We start from the raw sequence: 26321 nt of genomic DNA on the forward strand, positions 1-26321 counted from the left end.
TTAAAACAAGAAAATGATAAGGGTGCCCATACTTATGCACCTTTCAAATTTTGTTTGAATGCAGATTGCACATTTTCTGTTAGTACAATAAACCTCATTTCAAGGCAGAAACATTACTGTGTCCAACAGTTATTACATATATCAAACTGAAATAGCTGTTGCAAAAACACCAATTTTTATAAAACATTAAGCTTAAGATTAATAGGGGTGCCCAAACTTTTTCATATGACTGTATATATATATATATATATATATATATATATATATATATATATATATATATATACTGTATATTTGTCTGTCAGTGTTTTAATATCACTGCTGTCATTATCTGACTAGACATTTAGACATTGCACATTTCTTTGTTTCAAGTTTCTGCAGGGTGATTTTCCCTGAGGATTTGCCCCTGGGGCATCTCACCCATCTGATTCCTGTTCTCTAATTATTTCTGGTTGCTACATTAATTTTTGCCTCTGTCCCTCCTCCACCTCTTCCCAGAGGTCTTACCGCCTGTTATTAATTTTGTAATATTTCCCCTTAATTTTTAAAATGTTTATAATAAAGGTCTATTGGTTTTACCACATTGTGGAAATATGAATCTGGGAGCTGGATCATATCCTTTCTTCCCCTGCATAACTCATACATACCCTTCGGTCCCGGGAGTGACTGCAGACTTATTGATTTGAACTGGACAACCCGTTTGTAACGGGTCTGTGAGGCGGAACCTCTGAGCAACTTATACAAGGGGGCGGTCCTTGTAAGGAAGCGGGTGGCGACCAGGGAAGACAGGCAGGTAGTCACAGCAGGTGACCGGGACAGTCTCTGGGTAAACGGGCAGGAGGTCACGGCAAGTGACCGGGACAGTCTCTGGGTAAAAGGGCAGGAGGTCACAGCAAGTGACCGGGGCAGTCTCTGGGTGAACGGGCAGGAGGTCACGGCAAGTGACCGGGACAGTCTCTGGGTAAAGGGTAGGTACGACCTGTGACGGCTGAGCCTCCAGGTAGGCTAGCAGGCAGATGGCAGATGTGTGCTCCCAGGTGAGCAGGCGAGAGTCTCTGGATAAGCAGGTGGTCACAGCACGTGACGGCGGAGCCTCCAGGTAGGCTAGCAGGCAGGTAGCAGGTGAGCGCTCCCAGGTGAGCGGGCAAGCTGGTCCATAGACAGACTGACAGGTGTCGGAAGACAGACCGTCGGACCTCAGGCTAGCAAGCAGGTAAGCGGATAACAGGCAGGAATCAGACAGCAAACTGGCAGGAAACTGGCAGGTAACTGGCAGGTAACTGGAAACGGGACCTGAGGGCTGAAGCAGAGTAGTGAAAGTGCAACAACATTGCTCGGGCCCCTCCATTTTGGAGGAGGTGCCTTATATATGGTGAAGTCCTCCGGCCATTGGCCGGGGACTCCTTAAGACGGCGCGCGCGACCCCTTTAAGAGGGGGGGAGCGCGCGCGCCCTAAGCACCGTGGCCGGGAAGGAGCGCGCGCTGCCAGCAGAGCGGGAGGAGGGCGCCGGGCTCGGAGCGGAGAGGTGAGGGGAACAGCGTCCCTGCCTAGCAGGAGGCAGGGATGCCGACGCTACAGTACCCCCCCCTTTAGGCCCCCCCTTTTTTAGGCCAGACAGAAATTTAGCAAGGATGAGAGGGGCATGGATGTTCTCCCGAGGCTCCCACGTTCTTTCCTCAGGACCAAACCCCTTCCAATCTACTAGAAAAAAGGTCTTTCCTCTTACCCTTTTTGTGGCCAGAATGTTCTCTACCTCAAACTCGTTTTCAGCGGAAACCGGAGCATGAGGCGTACCTGTAGAATTAAGTACCACGGGTTTGGAAGGAGTTAGGGATCCGTAAGTTGGCCGGGAGTTTCAATTTATAGGCCACCGGGTTGATCTGACTGATGATCTCCAGAGGACCGATGAACCGAGGCCCTAACTTATAGGAAGGAATCTTGAGCCGGACATACTTGGACGAGAGCCAGACCTTATCCCCTGGACGGAATTTAGGAGGATCCATACGTTTTTTGTCAGCATGTCTTTTCTTACGCTCGGACGAATGAAGGAGTGCGGACCGGGTACTCTCCCACATGGAGGAAAATTTGTTAACAAGAGATTTCGCAGCCGGATTATCCACCGAGGTGGAGACAGGAAATGGGATCCGAGGATGCTGACCGAAGACTACAAAAAACGGGGATTTGGAGGAAGATTCGCTCTCGTGATTGTTGTAAGAGAATTTGGCCCATGGCAGGAGATCCACCCAGTCAGAATGGTGGGCATTAACGAAGTGCCGGAGGTAACTGGTCAGGATCTGATTGATCCGCTCCACTTGACCATTAGACTGTGGATGGTAAGCGGAGGAGAAGTCCAGGGTGACGTCTAGCAATTTACAAGTGGCTCTCCAGAAACGTGAGGTGAACTGTACCCCACGATCCGACACGATGTGGAGGGGCAGGCCATGAAGACGGAAGATGTGGTGGATAAAGTCTTTAGCCAACTCGGGTGCAGACGGGAGGCCTGGCAGGGGAATAAAGTGAGCCATCTTGGAAAAGCGGTCAGCGACCACCCAAATGACCGTACAACCGGCAGAGACGGGGAGATCAGTTATGAAATCCATAGTTATGAAATCCATAGCTATATGCTGCCAGGGGGCAGCAGGTACAGGAAGCGGAAGGAGGCGACCGGCTGGCAGATGTCTCGGAACTTTGTTGCGGGCGCAGGACACACAGGCAGAAACAAAGTCTATTACGTCCTTGTGCAGGGTAGGCCACCAGTAGTGCCGGGTAATAAGCTGGAGGGTCTTTTTCTGACCGGCGTGGCCAGCTAGTTTAGACGAATGACCCCAGTGTAGGATCTTCTCCCAATCAGGTACCGATACGAACGTCTTACCGGGAGGGAGACGATTTAGACTCACGGGAGCCACCTGCATTACTCTGGCGGGATCGATGATATGTTTAGGTTCTTCCTCGAGGTCAGACACCAGAAAGGATCGGGACAAGACGTCCGCTTTGATGTTTTTGTCAGCCGGGCGAAAATGAAGAACAAAATCAAAGCGAGCAAAAAACAAGGACCACCGGGCTTGGCGCGGGTTAAGTCTCTGGGCATGCTGGAGGTAAGCCAAGTTCTTGTGGTCAGTGTAAATTATTACCGGGTGAAGAGCCCCCTCGAGTAGGTAACGCCACTCCTCCAATGCCAGCTTGATGGCCAATAACTCTCGGTCTCCTATGGAATAGTTGCGCTCAGAAGAGGAGAAGAGTTTGGAGAAGAAGCCACAAGTTACCATTCTCCCGGAAGACGATTTTTAGGTAAGTACCGCACCGGCTCCAGAGGAGGAGGCGTCAACTTCCAGGAAGAACTGCTTGTTGCCGTCCGGGCGATGCAGCACCGGGGCGGAAGAGAAGGCCTGTTTTAAAGAAAGAAAGGCCTCCTCTGCTTCGGGCGGCCACTCTCTGGGATTAGTGCCCTTACGGGTGAGCGCGGAAATTGGGGCAGTCCGGGAAGAGAAGTGCGGTATGAAGAGGCGGTAGTAGTTGGCGAAGCCCAGGAACCGCTGAATAGCCTTCAACCCCTCCGGTCGAGGCCATTTCTCGATGGCAGACAGTTTCTCTGGATCCATTCGAAGGCCGGTCTGAGAAATAATGTAGCCCAAAAATGGAAGCGAGGTCTGCTCAAAGAGGCACTTCTCATATTTAGCGAAGAGGTGATTCTGCCTGAGCCTGAGCAGGACCTGACGAACATCCCTCCGGTGAGTCTGGAGATCCGGAGAGAAGACCAAGATGTCGTCCAAGTACACCACTACGCAGGAGTAGAGAAGGTCCCGGAAGATGTCATTGACCAACTCTTGAAAGACGGCAGGAGCGTTACAGAGACCAAAGGGCATTACTAGATATTCATAGTGGCCGTCCCGGGTGTTGAATGCAGTCTTCCATTCATCCCCCTGACGGATACGGACCAGGTTGTACGCCCCACGGAGGTCCAGTTTGGTGAAGATTCTAGCCCCCCTCAGACGATCAAATAATTCCGGAATGAGCGGAAGGGGGTACTTATTCTTCACCGTGATCTGGTTAAGGCCTCTATAGTCTATACAGGGACGGAGAGAGCCGTCCTTCCTTTTAACGAAAAAGAAGCCTGCTCCCGCCAGGGAGGTAGATTTCCGGATGAATCCCCGGGCCAGATTCTCCTCAATATATTCGGACATCGACCGGGTCTCAGCAGCGGACAATGGGTAAATACGCCCACGGGGAGGCGTAGTACCGGGTAGCAGGTCGATAGGACAGTCGTATGGTCTATGAGGGGGTAATGTCTCTGCCTCCTTTTTATTAAAGACATCAGCAAATGACCAATATGGAATCGGAAGTCCAGGTAGATTAGTTGGGGTAGGAGAAGGACGGACGGGATGAACGGGAACCAAACAAGTCTTATGGCAGTCCTGTCCCCAGCGAAGGACTTCTCCGGTCTTCCAGTCAAGCACGGGTGCATGTTTCTGGAGCCAAGGTAGGCCTAGTAAGAGGGCGTGAGAGAGTCCAGGCAGAACGTGAAAAAAGATGCTCTCAGAATGCAGCATTCCCACCTGCAGAGTAATGGATTCGGTGATGAGTTGGATGGGACGTGGTAAGAGGCCCCCATCCACGGCAGCGACAGATAAGGGTACAGCCAGAGGTTTGGTGGGAATGCGGTGTTTTTCTACCAGGGACTGTGAAATAAGATTCCCGGCTGCTCCAGAGTCAAGTTGGGCTAGTTCGAAATAACGGTTCTCCCCGCAGATAATTGAGACTGACAGCAGCAGAGATGGAGAGGATTTATTCTTGTCTAGGTCGACCTCTCTGAGCGAACCTAGACACAGGCGTTTCCCGACCTCTCCGGGCAGGTACGGATCTGGTGCTCCTTGCTGCCACAGTAGAAGCAGCTCCCCTCGGCACGGCGTAAGTCCTGACGGGTTTTGACCATCTTGGTCTGGTCGACCTGCATAGGCTCAGGAGAGTGTACCTGGGGAGAAACGGAGGGAGTGACGGGTTTCTGGAAGGTAGGAGCTAGACGTGGAAACCTCCTCTCACGGGTGACCTCTTTGGCACGCTCCTGGAACCGTAGGTCAATCCGGGTGGCAAGAGTTATTAAGTCATCGAGAGTGGTAGGAATGTCCCGACCGGCGAGTTCATCTTTAATACGGCCGGACAGACCCTCCCAGAAGACAGATACCAGAGCGTCGTTATCCCAGGCCAGCTCCGAGGCAAGGGTACGGAACCGTATGGCATATTGGCCCACGGTGAGACTTCCCTGATGGAGGAGTAGCAGAGACGATGCGGATGAGGTCTTCCGTCCGGGTTCGTCGAAGACTTTCCGGAAAGCCGTGAGAAAGGCAGGCAAGTCGGACACCAGGGGGTCTCCTCTCTCCCATAGAGGATTTAGCCAAGCCAGTGCCTCCCCCGTGAGATGGGACATGATGAAGGCTACTTTGGCCCGATCGGAGTTAAACTGGTGGGACAGGAGTTCAAAGTGCAGGGTGCACTGGTTTATGAAGCCCCGAGCCTGAGCGGAGTCGCCTCCGAAGCGAGGAGGTGCAGAAAGCTGGGGTCCGGAGCAGGAAACCATGGTATTGGTGGGCAGCGGAGCTGCCGGGTTGCGAGTCATGACACTAGCGGTGGTTGCTGGTGGAGCAGTCAGAGTGTCCAGGCGAGAATTGACATTCCGCAGGTGACTCAGGATGGACTCCTGTTGGGACCTCTGACGGGACAGTTCATGACAAAGGTCCGAGAGCGAGGGAGCTTGGGTGCCACCGGGTTCCATGGCCCGAGCAAACTGTAACGGGTCTGGGAGGCGGAACCTCTGAGCAACTTATACAAGGGGGCGGTCCTTGTAAGGAAGCGGGTGGCGACCAGGGAAGACAGGCAGGTAGTCACAGCAGGTGACTGGGACAGTCTCTGGGTAAACGGGCAGGAGGTCACGGCAAGTGACCGGGACAGTCTCTGGGTAAAAGGGCAGGAGGTCACAGCAAGTGACCGGGGCAGTCTCTGGGTGAACGGGCAGGAGGTCACGGCAAGTGACCGGGACAGTCTCTTGGTAAAGGGTAGGTACGACCTGTGACGGCTGAGCCTCCAGGTAGGCTAGCAGGCAGATGGCAGATGTGTGCTCCCAGGTGAGCAGGCGAGAGTCTCTGGATAAGCAGGTGGTCACAGCACGTGACGGCGGAGCCTCCAGGTAGGCTAGCAGGCAGGTAGCAGGTGAGCGCTCCCAGGTGAGCGGGCAAGCTGGTCCATAGACAGACTGACAGGTGTCGGAAGGCAGACCGTCGGACCTCAGGCTAGCAAGCAGGTAAGCGGATAACAGGCAGGAATCAGACAGCAAACTGGCAGGAAACTGGCAGGTAACTGGAAACGGGACCTGAGGGCTGAAGCAGAGTAGTGAACAGTGCAACAACATTGCTCGGGCCCCTCCATTTTGGAGGAGGTGCCTTATATATGGTGAAGTCCTCCGGCCATTGGCCGGGGACTCCTTAGGACGGCGCGCGCGGCCCCTTTAAGAGGGGGGGAGCGCGCGCGCGCCCTAAGCACCGTGGCCGGGAAGGAGCGCGCGCTGCCAGCAGAGCGGGAGGAGGGCGCCGGGCTCGGAGCGGAGAGGTGAGGGGAACAGCGTCCCTGCCTAGCAGGAGGCAGGGACGCCGACGCTACACCCTTTAATACAATTTACGGTATATAATAACGTTTCTAAAGGTAATAAATGTTATGGAAGGTAACACTGTCCAGTCAGTGTTTGGCAGATATGGTTTATGGTTGGTATAGGCCTTTATTTTTATATTAGTTGGATTACAGGGAACGTCCCTTCACATAGAAACATAGAAAGGTAGAGTTGGAAGGGACCTCCAAGGTCATCATGTCCAACCCCCTGCTCAATGCAGAATTCACTAAACCATCTCATACAGAAGTCTGTCCAGCCTCTGTGTGAAGACTTTCATTGAAGGAGAATGCACCACCTCTCGTGGCAGCCTGTTCCACTCATTGATCACCCTCACAGTCAAAAAATGTTTTCTAATATCTAATCTGTATCTTCTCCCTTTCAGTTTCATTCCATTGCTTCTCATGATTCCATGTGCAAATGAGAATAAGGATGATCCCTCTACACTGTGACATCCCTTGAGATATTTGCAGACAGCTATTAAGTCTCCTCTCAGTTTTCTCTTTTACAAGCTAAACATTCCTAAATCCTCTAAAGGTTCCTCATAGAACAAAGTTTGCAGACCGGTCACCTTTCTGGTCGCTCTTCTCTGAACTTGCTGCAGTTTCTTCATGTCTTTTTTAAAATGTGGTGCCCAAAACTTGACACAGTATTCCAGATGAGGTTTGACCAAAGAGGAATAGATGGCGATAATTACTTCATGTGATCTATACTGTATGCTTCAATTAATGCAACCCAGAATTGTGATTGCCTTTTTTGCTGCTGCATCACACTGTTGACTCATGTTCAGTCTGTGATCTATTAGTATACACAAGTCTTTTGCACATGTGCTGTTGCTTAGCCCTATTCCTCCCATTTTGTATATGCTTTTTTTTTCATTTTTATTGCCCAGATGTAGGACTTGCCATTTCTTCCTGTTAAAAACCATTCTGTTAGTTGCTGCCCACAGTTCCAGTTTGTTTAGATCTTTTTGAATCCTCTCTCTCTCTTCTCTAGTATTAGCTATCCCTCCTAGCTTTGTGTGATCAGCAAATGTAATCAGTTTACCCTCAATTCCTTCAACTAAATCATTGATAAAGATGTTGAACAACACAGGGCCCACGACAGAGCCTTGGGGTACCCCACTTGAGAAATTCTTCTAACAGGATGTGCGACCATTAATGACCACTCTTTGGGTCCGATCAGTAAGCCAATTATGAATCCACCTAACAGTTGCCCTGTCCATTCCATAGTTGGTCATTTTTCAATAAGAATGGTATGAGATACTTTGTCAAATGCTTTGCTGAAGTCATGATACACTATATCTACTACGTTTCCCTGATCCACCCAGTCAGTGATTCTGTCATAGAAGGAAATTAAGTTAGTCTGACATGACTTATTAGTTACAAACCCATGCTTACTCTGGTTAATCACTTCATTTTTATAAAGTTACTTGCATACATGTTGTTTAATAATTTGTTCAAAGATCTCGGTCCATCTTCTTTCCCTTTTTGAAGATAGGGACAACATTCGCTCTTCTCCAGTCTTCTGGGACTTCTCCTGTTCTCCAAGAATTTTCAAAGATTATGGAGAGTGGTTCAGTAATTTCCTCTGCTATCTCCTTCAGTACCCTAGGATGTAATTCATCTGGACCTGGAGACTTGAATTCATTTATGTTAGCTAAGTATTCCTTCACTATCTCTCTGTTTATAGATGGTGTGGATTCTTCTATTATTTCAATAGTGCAGTGAAGATCAGTTGATGTTACATTTGCTTTCTTAGAGAACATAGATGCAAAATAGGAATTTTAAAAGTTCGGTCTTCTCAGCATTATTTTTTACCACTTTATCATTTTCATCCTGTAAAAATCCTATTTCACCTTTGACTTTTCTTTTACTTTTGACATATCCCCAAAATCCTTTCTTATTGCTTTCGACACCTCTTGCAAGCCTTCATTCATTATCAGGTTTAGCTAATCTGATGCGTGCCCTACAGGTTCTGCAGACAACGTTATATTCTTCTTTAGATATGCCCCCCACTTTCCATTTGATAAACAATTCTTTCTTCCTATTTAGCATGTGTTTAAATTCTGTGTTAATCCATCCTGGTTTCCTTAAATGCTTCCTATACTTCCCTCTTTTAGGGATTGTTAACGATTGTGCTTTGAGAATCTAATTTTTCAAAATTTCCCATCCTTCCTGGACATTTCTGTCCTTAAGGACTTCCAGCCATTGGATTACTCCTATCCTCTTTCTGAGTGTCTTAAAATCTGCCTTTCTGAAATCCAACCTTGAAGTCTGACTCTTCACAGGTCTTCCTCCTCTAGTTATTCAACATTCTGTGATAGCATGATCGCGGCCTCCTAGGGTCCAAGACACCCTTACCTCCTCAACCATTTCCTCCCTGTTTATGAGGATTAGATCCAAGGTAGCAGATCCCCTTGTTCTCTTTTCTACCTTTTGGAAAATAAGGTTGTCAGCAAGAGAGGATAAGAATTTGCTGGACCTGCTACATTTTGCCTGAGAGAGATTCCCAAAAAATGTCTGGATAGTTGAAATCTCCAATTGGCCATCTGATGCAAAAACAGTTCATCCATATCGTCAGTTTGCCCAGGTGGCCTGTAGTAAATGCCTACAATGGTGTTCTTTCCGTTGTTCTCTCCTTGTATTCTTACCCAAACAGTTTACACAGAACTCACAGTCTCTGAAGCTTCGATCATCGTGCAGATATACCCTTTCTAACATACAATGCGACACCTTCTCCCCATTTATTAAGTCTGTTTCTTGTAAATAAGTTGTATCCTTCTAGTCTTGTATTCCAATCATGTGTATCGTCCCACCAAGTTTCAGTGCTGTCAATGACATTATATTTCTTTGACTGCATTTGTAGCTCCAATTCTCCTTGTTTGTTGCCCATGCTCTGTGCATTGTATAGAAACCTCTTAGTTTGTGATCGGTTTCTCTTTCTCCAATATTTTTATGTCTTTGTTCTTCCTTTCCAATTCTAATAGCAGAGCTCTCAATAGTATTTGTTTCCTGTATGGCTTTGACTTCCCTTCCCACAAAGTTCTAGTTTAAAGCTCTCCTGATGAGTGTAGCAAAGCGACTTCCAAATATGTGTTTTCCAGTCTTGGTAAGGTGTAGCCCATCTCTAGCAAGGAGTCCATCATATAGGTAATTCACTCCATGATCCAGAAATCCAAATCCTTGTTGACGGCACTATCGAAGTAGCCAGTTGTTTACCTGTAGAATCTTATTCCACCTCCTTGTTCAACGGCCATCCACTGGGAGGATGGATGAGAAGACCACCTGCATTCCAAGTTCTTTTACTTTTTTGCCTAAGTCTTCAAAGTCACTGCAGATGGTTTCCAGGTCCTTTCTTGCGGTGTCATTTGTCCCCACATGTATTAGCAGGAATGGGTAGTGATCTGTAGGTCTGAAGAGTCTTGATATCCTGTCAGACACATCTTTGATTTTTGCACCTGGAAGACAGCACATTTCTCTTGAGGTTATGTCTGGTCTGCAGATAGCAGCCTCTGTTCCTCTTAACAGGGAATCCCTCATGACTATCACTCTCCGTTTCTTCTTCACAACATTTTTCTTTCCCCATCAAAGAGGACGCTGAGTGCTTACAGGGTTGTTCGCCTGCGTGAGAGACTGGTACTGGTTCCTGAGTGGTATGAGTCTGACTACCTCTCGATCCTTATGTTTCTCTGGGTCACATGTTTCCATTCCTCGGTTTCTTCAGGTACACTACAAATTTCTTCTTTTTCTGTATTCTGAAGAGATACTTCTACTCTGTCTAAGAATTCCTCATCTTGCTTAATAATATTCAATGTAGCTATGCTCTCTTCTAGACTTTGCAACTTTTCTTCCAATAGGGACACAAGCTTGCATTTCTGGCAAGTGAAGTTTAGTTTTTCCATTGTTAAGTCTGTGAACATGTAGCAAGCAATGCAGCTCACCAAATGGCTACTGGTCTCTTCCACATTCTTAATGTTTATATGATGTCAAAGCGGTGAAGATAGTGCCAAAATTCACGCGGTTTTCCGATGTCCCTGCCTGCCTTTTCCGGCTCAATTATGTTTGATTGACAGGCCTCTCCCTCTGTATGTCCTAAAAATAAGATAAAAAAAGATGGAGAATTCTCACTTGAAACTGAGGATGTGACGTCAAATCACTTCTCACGGACAAGTCGTGAGTAAGGGTAGTTAAGAAGTCCGAGGTCAAGACCCAGGAGGGTACGCCATAAACAGAGGGAAGAGACAAAGGCGTAGTTAGGTAACGGTCCGAGGTCAAAATACCAGGAGTATAGTGGATTAGAGCAAAAGGGGTAATGGAAACAGGTAGCCAATAGGAAAGTCCAGGGTCTGGCAACAAAGGATCACAGAACTGAAAGCTATGGCTGGCAGCTGTCTGGGCCAGACAGCTCAGTTAAGTACTTGAGGAATGGAGGGAAGAGGGAGCACCTGATGAGAGCTCAGCACCTCCCTGTCTCATATTGGATGGTCGAACTGTCAATCATAACACAGACAGCTCAGCACGAACCAGCACTAGACTGGATGACTGAGCTGTTAATCACTGCGTCCTAAGACACACTGAGGAGACGAATAGTTACAGAGCAGCCTTGGAGTCCACATATTACTGGGACAGTCCCGGCGCTGCTGGGTGGACAGCTAAATGGCTAGCTTAGGGAAACTATACTCAATAGGGGCATTTTTGGGTAAATAAATTCTTGGAGCCGAGACTTAATTTTCCCAAATTTGTAAGGCATTAATGAGAACAATATATTAGTTAACTGTAATTAAAACTAGACATTGTTGCCTATTAATTTTACTTGATTATTGCACTTTGAGTGTTTTGTCTAATAAAAGAGTCTCTGCATAATACAGACATTTCCGTAGTTCAACGAGAATTTTTTTTTCCTTGACTCATATTTACAGCGTGCTGCTACTTCTTTTATCGCACACTCCACAGACACGAGGATCTGTCATGGTTTAAGCTAAGCATGACTTATTAGGTCACCAGCTCTCATAAGTCTATTTCTACTAATCATATGGAAATTAGTAAGATATGATTTATGCAAATCCATAAATGCTCATAACTGTAGGCTGTACAAGCAATTAACACGATGACCATTAGTGCCAGGCAAATTAAAATGATAATTATATCTACAAATTAAGTGCAACGGAAAGGGGCATCTTCTCACATTTTCCTTCTTTAAATTACTGTTCAGCAAGAGACTGCCTTGACTAAAATACGTTGTATACATTTTTTAAGACTGCGAGCAGTTTCCTATAATCATAGGACCATGCTAAAATTTACTCCTGCCATCCTCATTCATCATAATACATATCTAACTGACTGTCAAAAGAAATCAAACTATATGGAATATAGACTTAATTACTCATGGACAACAAATGTCGCAGACCACAGACATGATTGATGATATTGCTTAAGAGGGTTTTCTAGAGGGGCGCCATAGTATTGGAAAAAAAAAACTATAAAGATTTTTATATATTTACTTTACCAATTTTTTGCATTTTTATATTCTGCAATGTTAGTTTCTTCCTTACATTTCACTAATTTTGTAAAAAACTGGGACAATACTAGGATTCACCAATGTCCTGGGCAAAACATTACTTTGGACTATTGGTCACTAGGGTATGCCATCGATTTATGACTGGTGGGGGTCCCAACCTCTGCACCCCTCAATGATCCTTGATATTGTACTTGTATTGCTGGGTTACCTATGTACTGTTATTCTACCTTCATGAATGTTATGTATAATTTATGTATGAATAAATTGTCATGTTTAAGCATAAGGCTATGTGCCGACGATGCAGAAATGCTCCGGATTTTTTCCTGAGCGTTTCTGCATCTCCCTTGCAGAAAAAACGCATGCGGATTGTACATGCGGATTGTACATGCGTTTTTCCTGCCAGTGACAAGCAGATGTGAAGCGTTCTTCACATGCATTTCCGCATGCGGGTTGACAAGCGCTTTCCAAGCGATTTTAGCATCACTTGGAAAGTGCTTGTCAACTTGGTCACACAATATAAATCCATGCAAAAGGCATGGATTTATATAGCGTGACCTTAAAGAATGGTAAAAAATAAAAAAATAAATCTATACTTACCTTCTGATGGCCCCTGGAGTCTTGCTTTGCTCCGTCCTGGCTTGCCGGCAGCTCGCGGTACACTGAAGGATCTGAAGTCACATGACTATGACGTCAGCGCAGGTCCTTCAGTACACCGCGAGCTGCCGGCAAGGGAGGACAAGGAGAGCGGGGGCCATCAGAAGGTAAGTATAATATTTATTTTTTATTTTAGTCTTTTTTTTACAGGTTCTATGGTACCCGGGTCCGGAGGAGAGTCTCCTCTTCTCCAAACCCGGGTACCATCCGCACATTGAAACGCTTGGATTCCACATGTAGAGATGCAGTGATGTGGAATCCAAGAGTTCCAATGCAAGTCAATGGTGTGTCCGCAAAATTAATCCGCAGCGGAAACTTCCGCAGCATGTGCACAGCACATGCGGATTAGCATTGGGGAACATGGCAATCGCATTGTGGGCACACAGCCTAAGACTCCTTTGTTCTCCTTTTTGTAATCTTACATGTTTTGGAGTTGCTTTTTGTTATTTTAAGCAAAATTTTTCTGTGCCCAATGGCTACTTTTCTTCTATAATTATGCATCTGGAGATACAGATACTGTACTGACGGGGAATCGATAAGATGAGTATATCTTATTTTTCTATTTGATAAAATAGATAGATTTAATTAACTCAAAAGCAAACATTCTAATTAAATACACCCAAGAAAAACTCACCACTTACAGGAGGACCTTTAACCAATTTGTTCATGTTGAATTGACACAGGGTATAATGGAGGCTGTAGAGTGGAATACATTTTTTTAGTATTTCGCCTCTCTGTTGTAGAAGTATTAGCAATCAAAGTATTTGGCACCTAAAGAGTTAACTTTAAGTCCAAGTGGGTATTATCAGATCAGTTTTCACTAGGGGTGTGTACTTGTTCCTCCTGTATGAGCTGCCCAATAATAAACAGGCATCAATACAGGAGAAAAGGGAAATGCCCCCACAATAGCTTAAGTTTCTTAGAGTGTAAGATGCAAAGATATAGCCATGAATTTCTGGTCTACCCTCTGGAATGATTAGAAAGTGCTGGGAGATTAGAGAACAGATATACATACAGACAGTAGAAGTACATGCCCCCAGTGAATATTGTCTGATAACACCCACTTGGACTTGACGTAAAAGTTAACTCATTCGGTGCCAAATAATTAGAAGAAACAGAAAGATAAAAAAAAAAACATTTTATTCCGCTCTGCAGCCATTATTAAATTTCTGTGTCCAGTGCAACATGAAAAAATTGGTGTAAAGTCCTCTTTAACCCCTTTAAAGCCTGGGGCATATTAGTACGCCCCAGGCCATCACCTCCGGTTCAGTGAGGGCTCCGGCGGTGAGCCTACACTGAACCGAGCACATGTCAGTTGATTATTACAGCTGACATGTGCCCGCAACAGCTGCAGGTGGAATCGTGATCCACCCATGGCTGCTAACCAGTTAAATGCCGCCGTCAATCTCTGACAGCGGCATTTAACAGCCCCAGAAGCGCGTCGCTTACCCTGCCCATCGGTGACCCTGTCACGTGATCACGGGTCACTGATGGGTGGGCATGACAACCCTAGTGGTCGGCGCTCATAGCAAAGGAGCATTTCTGCTATATAGAGGTGATCTGCTCATCACCTCTATGTAGCAGAGGAGATCGGACAGTTGCTGCTTCTAGTCTCCTATGGAGACTATAGAAGCAAGCAAAAAGCGTCAAAAAAATGTTTTTAAAAATATTAAAAAAATATAAAAGTTTAAATCACCCCCCTTTCGCCCCATTCAAAATAAAATAAAAAAAACCACATACACATATTTGGTATCGCCGAGTTCAGAATCGCCCGATCTATCAATATAAAAAAAGAATTAATCCGATAATCCGAACGGTAAACGGCGTAACGAGAAAAAAATTCTAAACGCCAAAATTACGCTTTTTGGTCGCCGCAACATTGCAATAAAATGCAATAACGGACAATCAAAACATCGGATCTACCCGAAAATGGTATCAATAAAAACGTCAGCTCGGCACGCAAGAAATAAGCCCTCACCCGGCACCAGATCCCGAAAAATGGAGACGCTACAGGTCTCAGAAAATGGCACCATTTTTTTCATTTATTTTTTTTAGCAAAATTTAGATATTTTTTTTCACCGCTTAAGTAAAAAAGAACCTATACATGTTTGGTGTCTACGAACTCATAATGACCTGGAGAATAAGAATGGCAGGTCAGTTTTAGCATTCAGTGAACGTGGTAAAAAAAAAAAAAAAAACATCTGTGGTATTGCACTTTTTTGCAATTTCACCACACTTGGAATTTTTTTCCCATTTTTCCGTACACGATATGGTAAAACCAGTAATGTCGTTCAAAAGTACAACTCGTCCCGCAAAAAATAAGCCCTCACACGGCCATATTGACCAAAAAATAAAAACGCTATGGCTCTGGGAACAAGGGGAGCAAAAAACGAAAATGCAAAAACGGAAAATCCCAGGGTCCTTAAGGGGTTAATATGTACTATATTTTACAGGTGCAAGGTCATACAACCTGTTTAAAATTGTTAACAGTTATATTACAGAAAGAAACGTACTTTTTCATTAATTGCATATAATGACATAGAGCTCATGGATGTAGTAGTAGGCCAAGTTTCACTGTGGGAAAGTCGGAAAACAGCTAAAATTCACTTAAAAAGTATAACTTTAAACATAAGGCTAAAACACCAGTTATTGGATTTACTTAAAGCGATATACTAGACACTGAATTCAGTCTTATGTGCAGGCCCAAATTACTTAAAATTGCTGAGTAAACAAGAGCGCACCTTTCAGAAACATTTCTGGCACTTGTGATTATCCAAGTCTGGCAAAAGTTAACGGAACAAAAGCCAGACCGCAGCACAAGGGTTATTTTCTCAATTTCCTCTTGACAGATATACAGGAGATAGGCAGTAATAATAATAGTAGTAATAATTAAAGTAGAAAAAAATAAAGCAGAATTCAGCTGCAACTGTCTTTTGCCTATTAGTACAAAGTGGCCAAAATAATAAAAAATAGATATTTTGCAAAGACACTATAATTAATTCAGAGCAGAATATCTGCCTATTTAAAAAAAACTCTGCAGTAGTGTTGAGCGAGCGTATGTTGTTAACCCTTTGCTCGCCGAGTGTTTGCGGCGTGCTCGGCATCTATGTTAGTGCCACCGCGGCTGAATGTGTCACGGCTGTTAAACAGCTGTAACACATGCAGGGGTTGCCTGTTTGCTAGGGATTAAACCTCCAGGCCCACCCCACACACACACTTCTCTAGAAAGCTGGGTATTTATCCTCTGGACCTCTTCCTCTCTACAGGTGTTTAATCACACTAGCACTAAACATGGCTGATTAAGCTCTCTTAGCAATTTGTGTGCTGGATCATTTTTTGCTAGGTTTATATTACTGAGGCTAAGAACCTCAGTGCTACACATCTATCCTCTAGTACTTTGCCAGTGACTTTGTCACACCACAAAGTAAATTACAATGCAATTCTGCAAGTTAGATATACAGAGATTTGGTGCAATGTAATGCACAAAAATAAAATCAATATTGAAAAGATAAAGATGCATTATAATCAGACATACCCAAAAAATAACAATAGAATGTGTCACCAGATCGGTGCATTTCGACTCAACTTCATCTGAGACCCCCGGATAAAGAGGGGTCGAAACGTGCATATAGTAACATTCATCAACTGGTTGAAAAGTCACAGAGTATGGTTGTCGTACTGATTCAATGATTTAACTAGCACTTACATGTGCACAAATGTTGGCATGAAACCCTGTTTTTTTAGTGATTTCTAATGTGACACGTCCCAAAGAGTAGAGACCAAGTACTGTGTGTTTCCTTTGCCACTAAAAGTTTAGTTCATTTAACGTTAAAAATCATTGATTGTAAATTGGTATGCCCACAATTGAAGGTGATCACCTATCCAAAGAGTAAGTAATAACTGACTTATCATTGGGCATTAAATCACTGGGTACTCCAACGATCCCAAGAACAGGACTCTGGATCTAGAGAATGGGGTTCTGCAGAACCCTGCCAGAATGCACCAGAGGTCTGCATGCTTGACCATCGCTCCATTAATTGTCTGACTGCCAGAAAAGGCCAAGTACAGCGCATGACTATTGTCAGTATTCACTGTAGGGATTCCCTCTCTCAGGTAGGCATTAGGTAGCGTTCACACAGGCAATGCAGTTTGGTCCAAACAGGTGCAGTTTTATTGCTTTCATTAAACTCCCAAGGGATTCAAAACCAAACACAGACTCTTCTGGGCAAAAAGGTATCACAGCAAATAAACAAATCATTTAGCAGGGCACATATATGTCAGTGCGGGCGCACCCGAATAGATTACAGTTATTTCTCCCCGAGGAATGAGTGGCACGATCACACCAATCTCAGAATCCCCTTCAGCCTGACCTCCAGCAGCCTCCACCGACAAACAGAAGTGTTCAACTCCGGGCACAGTTCACAAGGTTCTCTGCAGCTCCAACACACAGACTGCTCAGTTTTCCTAGCTGACCCGTGCAGTCTCCATTCAGAGAGAGATCCTGGCACATCTCTCTCCCAGCTATAGCTCACATTTTGGCTGGACACTCACCAGCTTCCACACACTCGACTCTGCTCCATCCAGCAGACTTACACACAAGGTAAAGACTGGTCCTGGTTCTTACTCAAAGCAAGTCAGTTATATGTAATCAAGACTTACAGTGCTAGTATTTAACCCTAGCCTACCTGGCTTTGCTACCATCACATAGACCATGAGTGATGGGTTCTGTAGAGCCCTATTCTTTAGATCTTGAACCCTGTTCTTTGGAATCACTGGGAGTCCCTAAAGTTGACACCCAATTATCAGTAAGTTATCCATTATCCTATATATAGGGGATAACCTTTCAATTATGGGGATACCCCTTTAACTTAAAAAGAAAAATCTAAAATTGATTAATGCATTTTCATTATATTAGCACTTCAGTCTTTAAGAGGAATGTGATATTGCAGGACAGGGGTGTATGTTACAATACTAGACAACCAATGGACAAAAATGGGCATGTTTCTGGACAAAAAAAATGTTTTTCTGCTTTTGGACCCCAATAAGTGGCTTTAACCTGGTTAGCAGATTTGTTGGTCACAAATTGAATTCATTCATTTACAAAAAAAATTGTTACTAAAAAAAAAAAAAATTGAAAAAAAATCAGCACCTCAGTTGTCAAGTAAAAGAACATTCCTGACGTACAGTATCTCAAATAAAAATAGGAAGGGAAATATAAAACAAATCAACATCTGGTTACATTGTAGTTTTCCAGCTGAGATTATCTAAAGTTTCTGTTTTGCTCATAATAAAGGCTCCAGTTAAACGCTTTTTTCCCTGTATTGATTTGGCCGTTAAATCTTTCTGTGCTATACATTTCCCAAACAAGCTATTTTACAAGATCCAGTATAGATTTTACAGCCCCAACTCCAGACATAACCACTTCAAGATTATGATGGCTGTTATGAAAATGAAATACACATATAGTGGGAAAATCTCTGTACCTGCAGCAGATAACGGCCTTACAAGAAAGCGCCAAATCTAAGAAGCACTGACGGACTTCAAACGAGAGCGCGTATTTCAGGGTCTGCCCGTCAATTATTAAGGCTATGTCGTTCTCTTTTCCAAGCGAGTCTCCCAGGTTATTGCAGTGGTTTGTTAAAGTTTCTCTTGTTGCCTTGAAAAAAAAAACAATACAGAGAATACAATTTAGCGGTAGTAATTGATTAAACACTTTACGACTGTTGAATAGAGATGAGCGAACCCAGAGCTAAACGCTGAACATGGAATTCTCCTGTTAGTCTGTTGCAAAGATGGGAGTTCCGGGGGAAAAGAGAGAGAGAAAATTTTCCTGCTCAAAAGTTGGGAGGCTTTCAATAGGGTTCAGGTTCTGGTTCAACAAGTTCGTTTACAGTTCTGGTACCCGAACCGAACTTTGGAACAAAGTTCGAGTTGGGTACCAGAACCCGGACTTCCACGGGTCCGCTCTTCCCTACTGTTGAATTGTTGCCGGTGGTTAATATTTTTTTTTACAAATCATAGGATATACAAATATATGAAACACAGTCATATCTTCTTAAAGTCTGCAGATTATTTCCCTTAGTATATGAAACTCATAATGTAAGAGGGATCATGGTAAATCTCTCTGCTGATGCTGTGAGAGGGGAAGAGGGAGCAGCTGGAGGAAAGTCAACTAATTGGCTTAAATCACATAGAACAGCTTTGACATTACGCCAAGAAGAGCCCACCCACTCAGCAAAAATGGAAAAAGGTTACTATTTACATAAGGGATTTAGAGGGAAGGAAAAGACTAAAAATATGCAGTATATCTGACTACACTGCATGTAATACACACCTAGAGCAGCCTAAGGGATTAGTTAGACATCCAATGTCCTCCCGTATGAGATAAACAGGCAGATTATTTTGGTCAGACTTGGACCACATTCTGACCAAAGTGTCATCAATTCTTCGAGTACGTGGAAAGAAAAAGAAAATTCTTAACCTTCTCCTTTCTGACAGTCCATGAAAATCAGACTGCACTCGCATGCTATCCTAGTGCAGTCCGATTTTTTCATGGACCCGTAGACTTGCATTGCTGATTTTGACCCAACCTTGGATCAAAATCGGACATGTCTCGGCGATTTTCAAAATCACAGACATATGAATGGCCCCATAGATTATCACAGGAATGAGTGCTAGCCGTGTAAACCACGGATAGCATTTGTACTTGACAAATGGGCGTCTGAATGAGCCCTAAGGAGGGATTGCGATTTTTCTTTAGTACCTAGATACACTTGTTGAAAGACTGAAACATATATTCCTAGAGGCTACAGGGTCTCTCCCTTAAGCCAGCTTCATATGACCATAAAAAAATCATCAGCGTTTTATCCAAAAAACTTGGACGATTTTTTTTCCACTTGTCATTCGTATACAATCCGTTTTTTTTACATATTTACTATTACTAATTTTCAAGACCATTTACAGTTTCCTAAGTTAAAAGGTTACAATGCAATTCCGATTTACGGAAGAAACTATTGCAGGCTGTGATTTTTTTTCATACCCAGATTCGGTCAATGAAAATAAATTGCTCATCTGCACTGCTCCATTGCATAACATTGTTCCAAGTGCAGTCTGTTTTTTTTACAGACAGCACTCAAACCGAAAATACGGTTGTGTGAACGAGCCCTTACTATGTGAAACTGTTGTTGGAAGGATAAGGATCATGTTACAGTCTCTGTCTCTATCGGTGTGTAAGACTCATGCTGTGAGAGGGGAAGAGGGAGCAGCAGAAGATACTTCTAAATGGCCTAAACCACAAAGATATTATGCTAAGAAGAGCCCACCCTCTCAGCAAAAAAACAAAAAAAAGAATATTTACAGAAGAGATATATAGGGAAGAAAAAATACTCAAAATATGCAGTCTCTGAGGAGTATTCCCCATCACAGAAAATATGCCATAAATGTCTGATTGATGTAGATCTCATGGGTAGGACCCGCATCTATGTCTAAAACCTGGGTTCTCCAGCTCCTGCCCCATCTGGAATGGAGTTCCCCACATTCAGAAAGTTAAAAGAGAAGTGACTGAGCATGCTAACTATACTATACCTCCAATAATAATAATAATAATAATTTTTATTTTTATAGCGCTAACATATTCCGCAGCACTTTACAATTAAGCGGGGATATGTACAGACAATAAATTCAATACAAGGTGAGACAGTTTAAACAGTTACATTAGGATTGAGGTCTCTGCTCGCAAGCTTACATTCTACAAGGAAATGGGGGGACACAATAGGCGAAAAGTGCTTGTTATTTCAGGTCTAGCAATTATAATAAATAGGGATTTTCACATAAGGCTGCATGATCCGGTCATCAGCCAGTATATTTAAATGCAATAGTATCGAGTGTAGTTATCGTGTGCATGGAGGGTGTGGAGGCAGAGGAAAAGTAGGGAGCAGATTCTGAATAATATTTAGAAGGAGGGAACAGGGGAAAGTTAGTTTACCGAGTTGAAACGGTAGGCTTGTTTAAAGAGATACATTTTTAAAGCATGTTTGAAGACATGGGGGCTAGGCATCAGTCGGATCGTCTGGGGTAGGACATTCCAGAGAACTGGCGCAGCACAAGAGAAGTCTTGGAGATGGAGGTGCGAGGTTTGGATTATGGGGGATGTTAGTCTTAGGTCATTTGTAGAACGGAGGGCACGTGTAGGGCGATAGACAAAGATGAGAGAGGCGATATAAGGCGGTGCAGAACTGTGGAGAGCGATACGTTTATATTGGACTCTGTAGCGAATGGGTAACCAGTGTAATGACTAGCACAAGATGGAGGCATCGGTGAAGCAGCTGTTCAGAAATACGATCCTGGCTGCCGCATTCAAGATGGATTGGAGAGGAGAAAGTTTGGTGAGAGGGAGACCAATCAGAAGAGAGTTGCAGTAGTCCAGACGAGAGTGAATACGAGCGACAGTAAGAGTGAGTTTTAGCAGTTTCAAAGGTGAAAAAGGTCGGACTCTGGAGATGTTTTAAGATGCAGGTGGCAAGAGCGGGTGAGTGATCGGATGTAGGGAGTTGTTATGTTCTGCAACTTAGAACTAAGGAATAGGAGGGAAAAGCTGTCCCTGCACTGAGACTCAGCTTAACCCTACGCTGGGGTGGGTGACCTATTCCTTATGAATAGCCCCACCGAAACTCCTGCACTGAACTCAAATGAAGACCTGTAGGAAGGGGAAAGAGGGGTCCCTAAAAGATCTAAGGACCGGGAGCAAAAGCAGGAGACCTCCTAACAGAAAAGTTAGTTGCAGAAACGAAGATTAAAGGGAACAAAACTGGTGGAACAAGAAGTCCCAGGATATCAATTGTCCAAACCACAAAGAACTTAACAAGGCAACTTAGCCAGAGCACAAGCGTAACAACACTGATATCCAGCGGGGAAAGGGAGCCAGGTGCTGAGTAATAAAGAGTGCAGAGATCACGTGACCAAGAAATCCAGCACCAGAGGAAAAGACTAGAAGCCAGCAAACCACAACAAGATGGCCGATAGTAAAACAAAATAGATTCTAACAGGAGTAAAGGAAAGTTTAGTGTCGAATATGACCCCAAGGCAGCGGGCGTGCTGCTTGGGAGTTATAGTTGAACCCTCCAAGGTAATTTCATAGTTAGATAGAGTTAGGTTAGCAGAGGGGAGTAACACTAGAAGTTCAGTTTTGGAGAGTTTCAGTTTCAGATAGAGGGAGGACATAATGTTAGAGACAGCAGACAGACAATCCTTGGTATTTTGTATTAGGGTAGGGATGATTTCAGGAGATGAAGTGTATAATTGAGTGTCGTCAGCATAGAGATGGTACTGGAACCCAAATCCGCTGATGGTTTGCCCAATAGGGGCAGTGTATAGAGAGAAGAGGAGGGGACCTAGGACTGAGCCCTGCGGAACCTCGATAGTAAGGGAGAGGAAGAGGAGCCGGCAAAAGATACAGTGAAGGAGCGGTCAGAGAGATAGGAGAACCAGGAGAGAACGGTGTCCTTGAGGCCTATAGAATAGAGCATCGTGAGGAGGAGCTGGTGATCCACAGTGTCAAATGCAGCAGAGAGATCCAGGAGAGTCAGCAGGGAGCAGTGACCTTTGGATTTAGCTGTTATTAGATCATTAGAGACTTTAGTAAGGGCAGTTTCAGTGGAGTGTAAAGAGCGGAAACCAGATTGTAGAGGGTCAAGAAGAGAGTTATCTGAGAGATAGCGGATTAGACAGGAGTGGACCAAGCATTCCAGGAGTTTAGAAATGAATGGCAGATTAGAGACAGGTCTGTAGTTAGCAGTGCAGTTCTGGTCCAGGGATGGATTTTTAAGTAAAGGGGTTATGATGGCATGTTTAAATGAGGGAAATATACCTGAAGAAAGAGAGAGGTTAAATATTTTAGTCAGGTGAGTGGTGACCATCGGTGAGAGGGACTGCAGGAGATGTGAGGGAATGGGGTGACTGTTGCAGGTTGTAGGCCGAGAAGAAGCGAGGAGCTGGGTAACTTCTTCTTCTGTGACAGGCTCAAAGAAGGCAAGTGAGCTTGAAGTGCGGCAGGGAAGGGGATCCAGGCACTGGGGAGATTGGGCTGAGATGTCCTGATGGATGTGGTTGATTTTTTTTAGGAAATAAGTGGCCAGATCCTCACTGCTGAGTTGGTGCTGGGTTGCCTGAGCTTTAGGTTTCAGGAGCGAGTTTAACGTTTCAAAAAGTCGTTTTTGGATTATTGGACAATGAAGTGATGAGGGTGGTGAAGTAGGATTGTTTGGCCAGATGAAGGGCAGAGTTATAGGTTTTGAGCATGAATTTATAGTGGATGAAGTCTTCTGCTAAAAGTGATTTTCTCCACTGACACTCAGCACACCTTGAGCAACGCTGAAGAAAGCGTGTTTGCATCGTGTGCCAGGGCTGCCATTGTCTGTGTCGGGTCTTTCTGCGTATAGAAGGTGCTGCTTCATCTAGGACACTCTTCAGTGTATTATTTTAGTGTGACAATGCTAAGTCTGGACATGAGAGGGAGGAGATGAGAGCTAAAGGTGTGTGTAGATTGTCCATAAGCTGCTTGGTATTAATAGTACGTGTATTCCTATAAGTGTGATAAGTGGGGGTGTCCCGGGTGAGGAGACAGTTCTTGACAGAGAAGGAAAGAAGATTGTGGTCTGAGAGCCGGAGAGAGGAGTTAGTAAAATCATGCAGCGAGCAGAGATGGGAGAAGACCAGGTCCAGAGTATTCCCGTCTTCATAGGAGAGTTGGTAAACTGTGAGAGGCCGAATGAGGAGGTTAGAGAAAGTAGATGAGAGGCACATTGGGAGAGAGGATCATCGATGGGGATGTTAAAGTCTCCCATGATGAGGGTGGGGATGTCACAGGATATAAAGTGAGGAAGCCAGGTGGCTACGTGATCCAGGAACTGGTGGGAGGCGCCAGGAGGGCGATACACAACCGCCACTAGCAGGGAAAAGGGTTTGAAGAGTCTGACGGTGTGAACTTCAAAGGAAGGAAACGTAAGTGAGGGAACCGGGGGGGGGGGGGGGTGACATGGAAATGCATTGTGATGAAAGAAGCAAACCAACACCTCCACCCTGTCTGTTCTCAGATCTGGCGATATGTGAAAATTTCAGCCCACCAAACAAGAGAGCAGCAGCGACGGTGGTGTCTGACTGTTGGATCCAGGATTCTGTAATAGCCAGAAGGGAATTAGAGAGGAAAAAATCGTGAATGTAAGTTAGTTTGTTACACACAGACCGTGCGTTCCAGAGAGCACAATGGAAAGAGATAGGAGAGGGCAAGTAATGAATGTTAATAAGATTAGCAGAGTTTCTATATGCAGCTGGAGGAGAGTAGTGTATGCTGGTGGAGAGAGGCCCAGGGTTTGGGGACATGTCGCCATTGACCAGGAGAAGGAGAAAAAAGAGAAAGAGCTGGTTTAATGATTTGCATGAATGTTTTGAGTGCTGTATGGAGGTAGTTGATGGTTTGTAGTTGGTGAGAAATGTCAGTAGAGCCTCAGAGTTATACAGAAGGGAGGGGTGGATATGGAGACAGTGCACAGAATGTGTTAAAGGCGGGAGAGTTGTGAGAAAGCAGAAGTTAAAACATATAAGAAGTAGAGTGATATGACCAATACATAATGCAGTACGATTGACCAAGAAGAATGTTTGTATGAATATCTTATTCACCTTATCTGTCTCCTGCCCTGTCTAACTGCCATGTATAACTGCTTATTAAAAAGCACTTTAAACTATTGCACTTAAAATCTATTGCACGCGTGCTACCCCTAGCCAGGACTGAAGATATATAAAATTAAATATCTGCTAGAGACTCCAGCACCAATTGGTGCATTGAGTAATTATCCAAGTAGCACAACGCCAGAGCAGGCATTGTTATGCAGGATAAACAACCCAGCGTAGAACAGATAGGACATAAAACAGTGAAGGAGATAGCTCTGAACACTTTAAAACAGAAAGAAAAAAAAACAAAGAAAAAACACAGGAGTAATGAATCAATACCAAGTAAAAAATCTTGCTAGAAAATATGGGTCTGTTCACACTTATCAGATAGCACACACAGAAGGATGAGTAAATACCATGTAAGTGATTGCCTCGTGGGAAGGGGCAGGGATCAGGGGAACATTTTTTTCTAGTCTTAGGTTCAACGCTATAACAAAAAAGCACCTAGTCTACATTAAAAAAAAAAGAGAGAGCATTTGCCCTACAGAAGCAAATCTGGAGAGCTAATAACGGTTAATTTAATTAATCCATAAAGTCTTTCAAGATGAAATGTGGTAAATATAGTTGGTGGGAACCCCCTTTAATGCTACAAGCATCATTAAAGATGAATATACGGTTGAGCTGTAGAACGGGAGAGTTACGCTGCTGTTTGTAATGTTTGACTTGAGCGATTTTCTGCTTTCCTATTATAACAAGTCTAGACCATAATCATTCTTTCAACATTTCAGTCTGTAAAATCCACAGCTCCAGCGGATCATATGATAAAGTTTCACATTCTTTTGATCATTTGAACTTGTTCAGTGCTAATTTTGCTCTCGGTGTTTTAGCTGTTTGGGGAAACTTTGTTCGTTTCCATGCTTTATGTAAACAGTTGAATTTTGCCAGGCGGCCTCTGTTATGCCACCGTAGAGCGCTGTTGTAAATCCACGTAAAAGAGTATAATTTGTTGACAGGCAAAGTACTGAAATATCCTGAAGGAAAGATCATGTGTGGTCCCAGCTGTGCAGTCAATTTCAGGAATCACTACGTTTAAAGCTGCACCTAGAGCTCCAAGTCCCTTACAACGAACAAAGCGGTGCTCACCCTAGACCTGACTGCAAATTATTATATATTATTTCATAAAAATGTATGATTGACCACTTAATGGGCTTTTTTTAACTTCTATTTAAAATAATTATAATAATAACTGGAGAAGGACATCGTAGTCGGAAGAATAGAAAGAACAACGTGAAGAGGAAGACCAGCAACTCAATGGCTTGATACTATCAAGATAACAGCGGAGTAGACCCTGGTGGACCTATCTAGGCTGCACAACATCGATCTTCCTACAGATCGTTCATCCATCAAGTCACCATTGCTCGAGATGATGTCTGTCAGGGTACAACGGGTCCACCATTGAGCATATCACCAAGACAAATACCCCCCGCCCCTTCCAAATGTTTGGTCTGCTGCACATCATCCAAAAGTGGTTACAGCCAGAGTCCTCTACACCAGCACAGATGGTGGAGCAAGTTGTAATGGACTGGTTCGTGCTCTTCCTTCCGAGCCCAATGCAGACTTGGGTTGCCAAGGGAGATCCCCAGAACGCCGATGACTTTCTCGGACTTCTCAAAAGGTATCAGGGGTTCAACGGATCCATTGCGAGGTAACCCATTCCATACTGGAGCGGAGGTTAAAAAGGGGGTGGGGCATCCAAAGTCCAAGGGGGCGGCAAAGGTCATGTCAAGGCCTTCATCGGGGGATGTAATTTGCTGGAGATGTCATGGCCCA

General features: G+C 44.5%; 1 protein-coding gene across 4 annotated transcripts in view; it reads right to left on the reverse strand.

Moving 5' to 3' along the window:
• The window catches only part of ATP8A2 (ATPase phospholipid transporting 8A2), a 999149-nt gene that overhangs the window by 587355 nt on the left and 385473 nt on the right, over positions 1 to 26321 (reverse strand). For all 4 annotated transcript variants that reach the window (XM_073662455.1, XM_073662456.1, XM_073662454.1 and 1 more), the window contains one exon: positions 18311 to 18483. In XM_073662455.1, the coding sequence (XP_073518556.1) occupies positions 18311 to 18483 (173 nt within the window). The remainder of the gene's footprint in view (positions 1 to 18310; positions 18484 to 26321) is intronic.

The sequence above is a fragment of the Phyllobates terribilis genome, unplaced genomic scaffold, assembly GCF_046119375.1.
Source record: "Phyllobates terribilis strain yellow unplaced genomic scaffold, ASM4611937v1 Scaffold_2__4_contigs__length_985480577, whole genome shotgun sequence".
In the NCBI taxonomy this organism is placed as follows: domain Eukaryota; kingdom Metazoa; phylum Chordata; class Amphibia; order Anura; family Dendrobatidae; genus Phyllobates; species Phyllobates terribilis.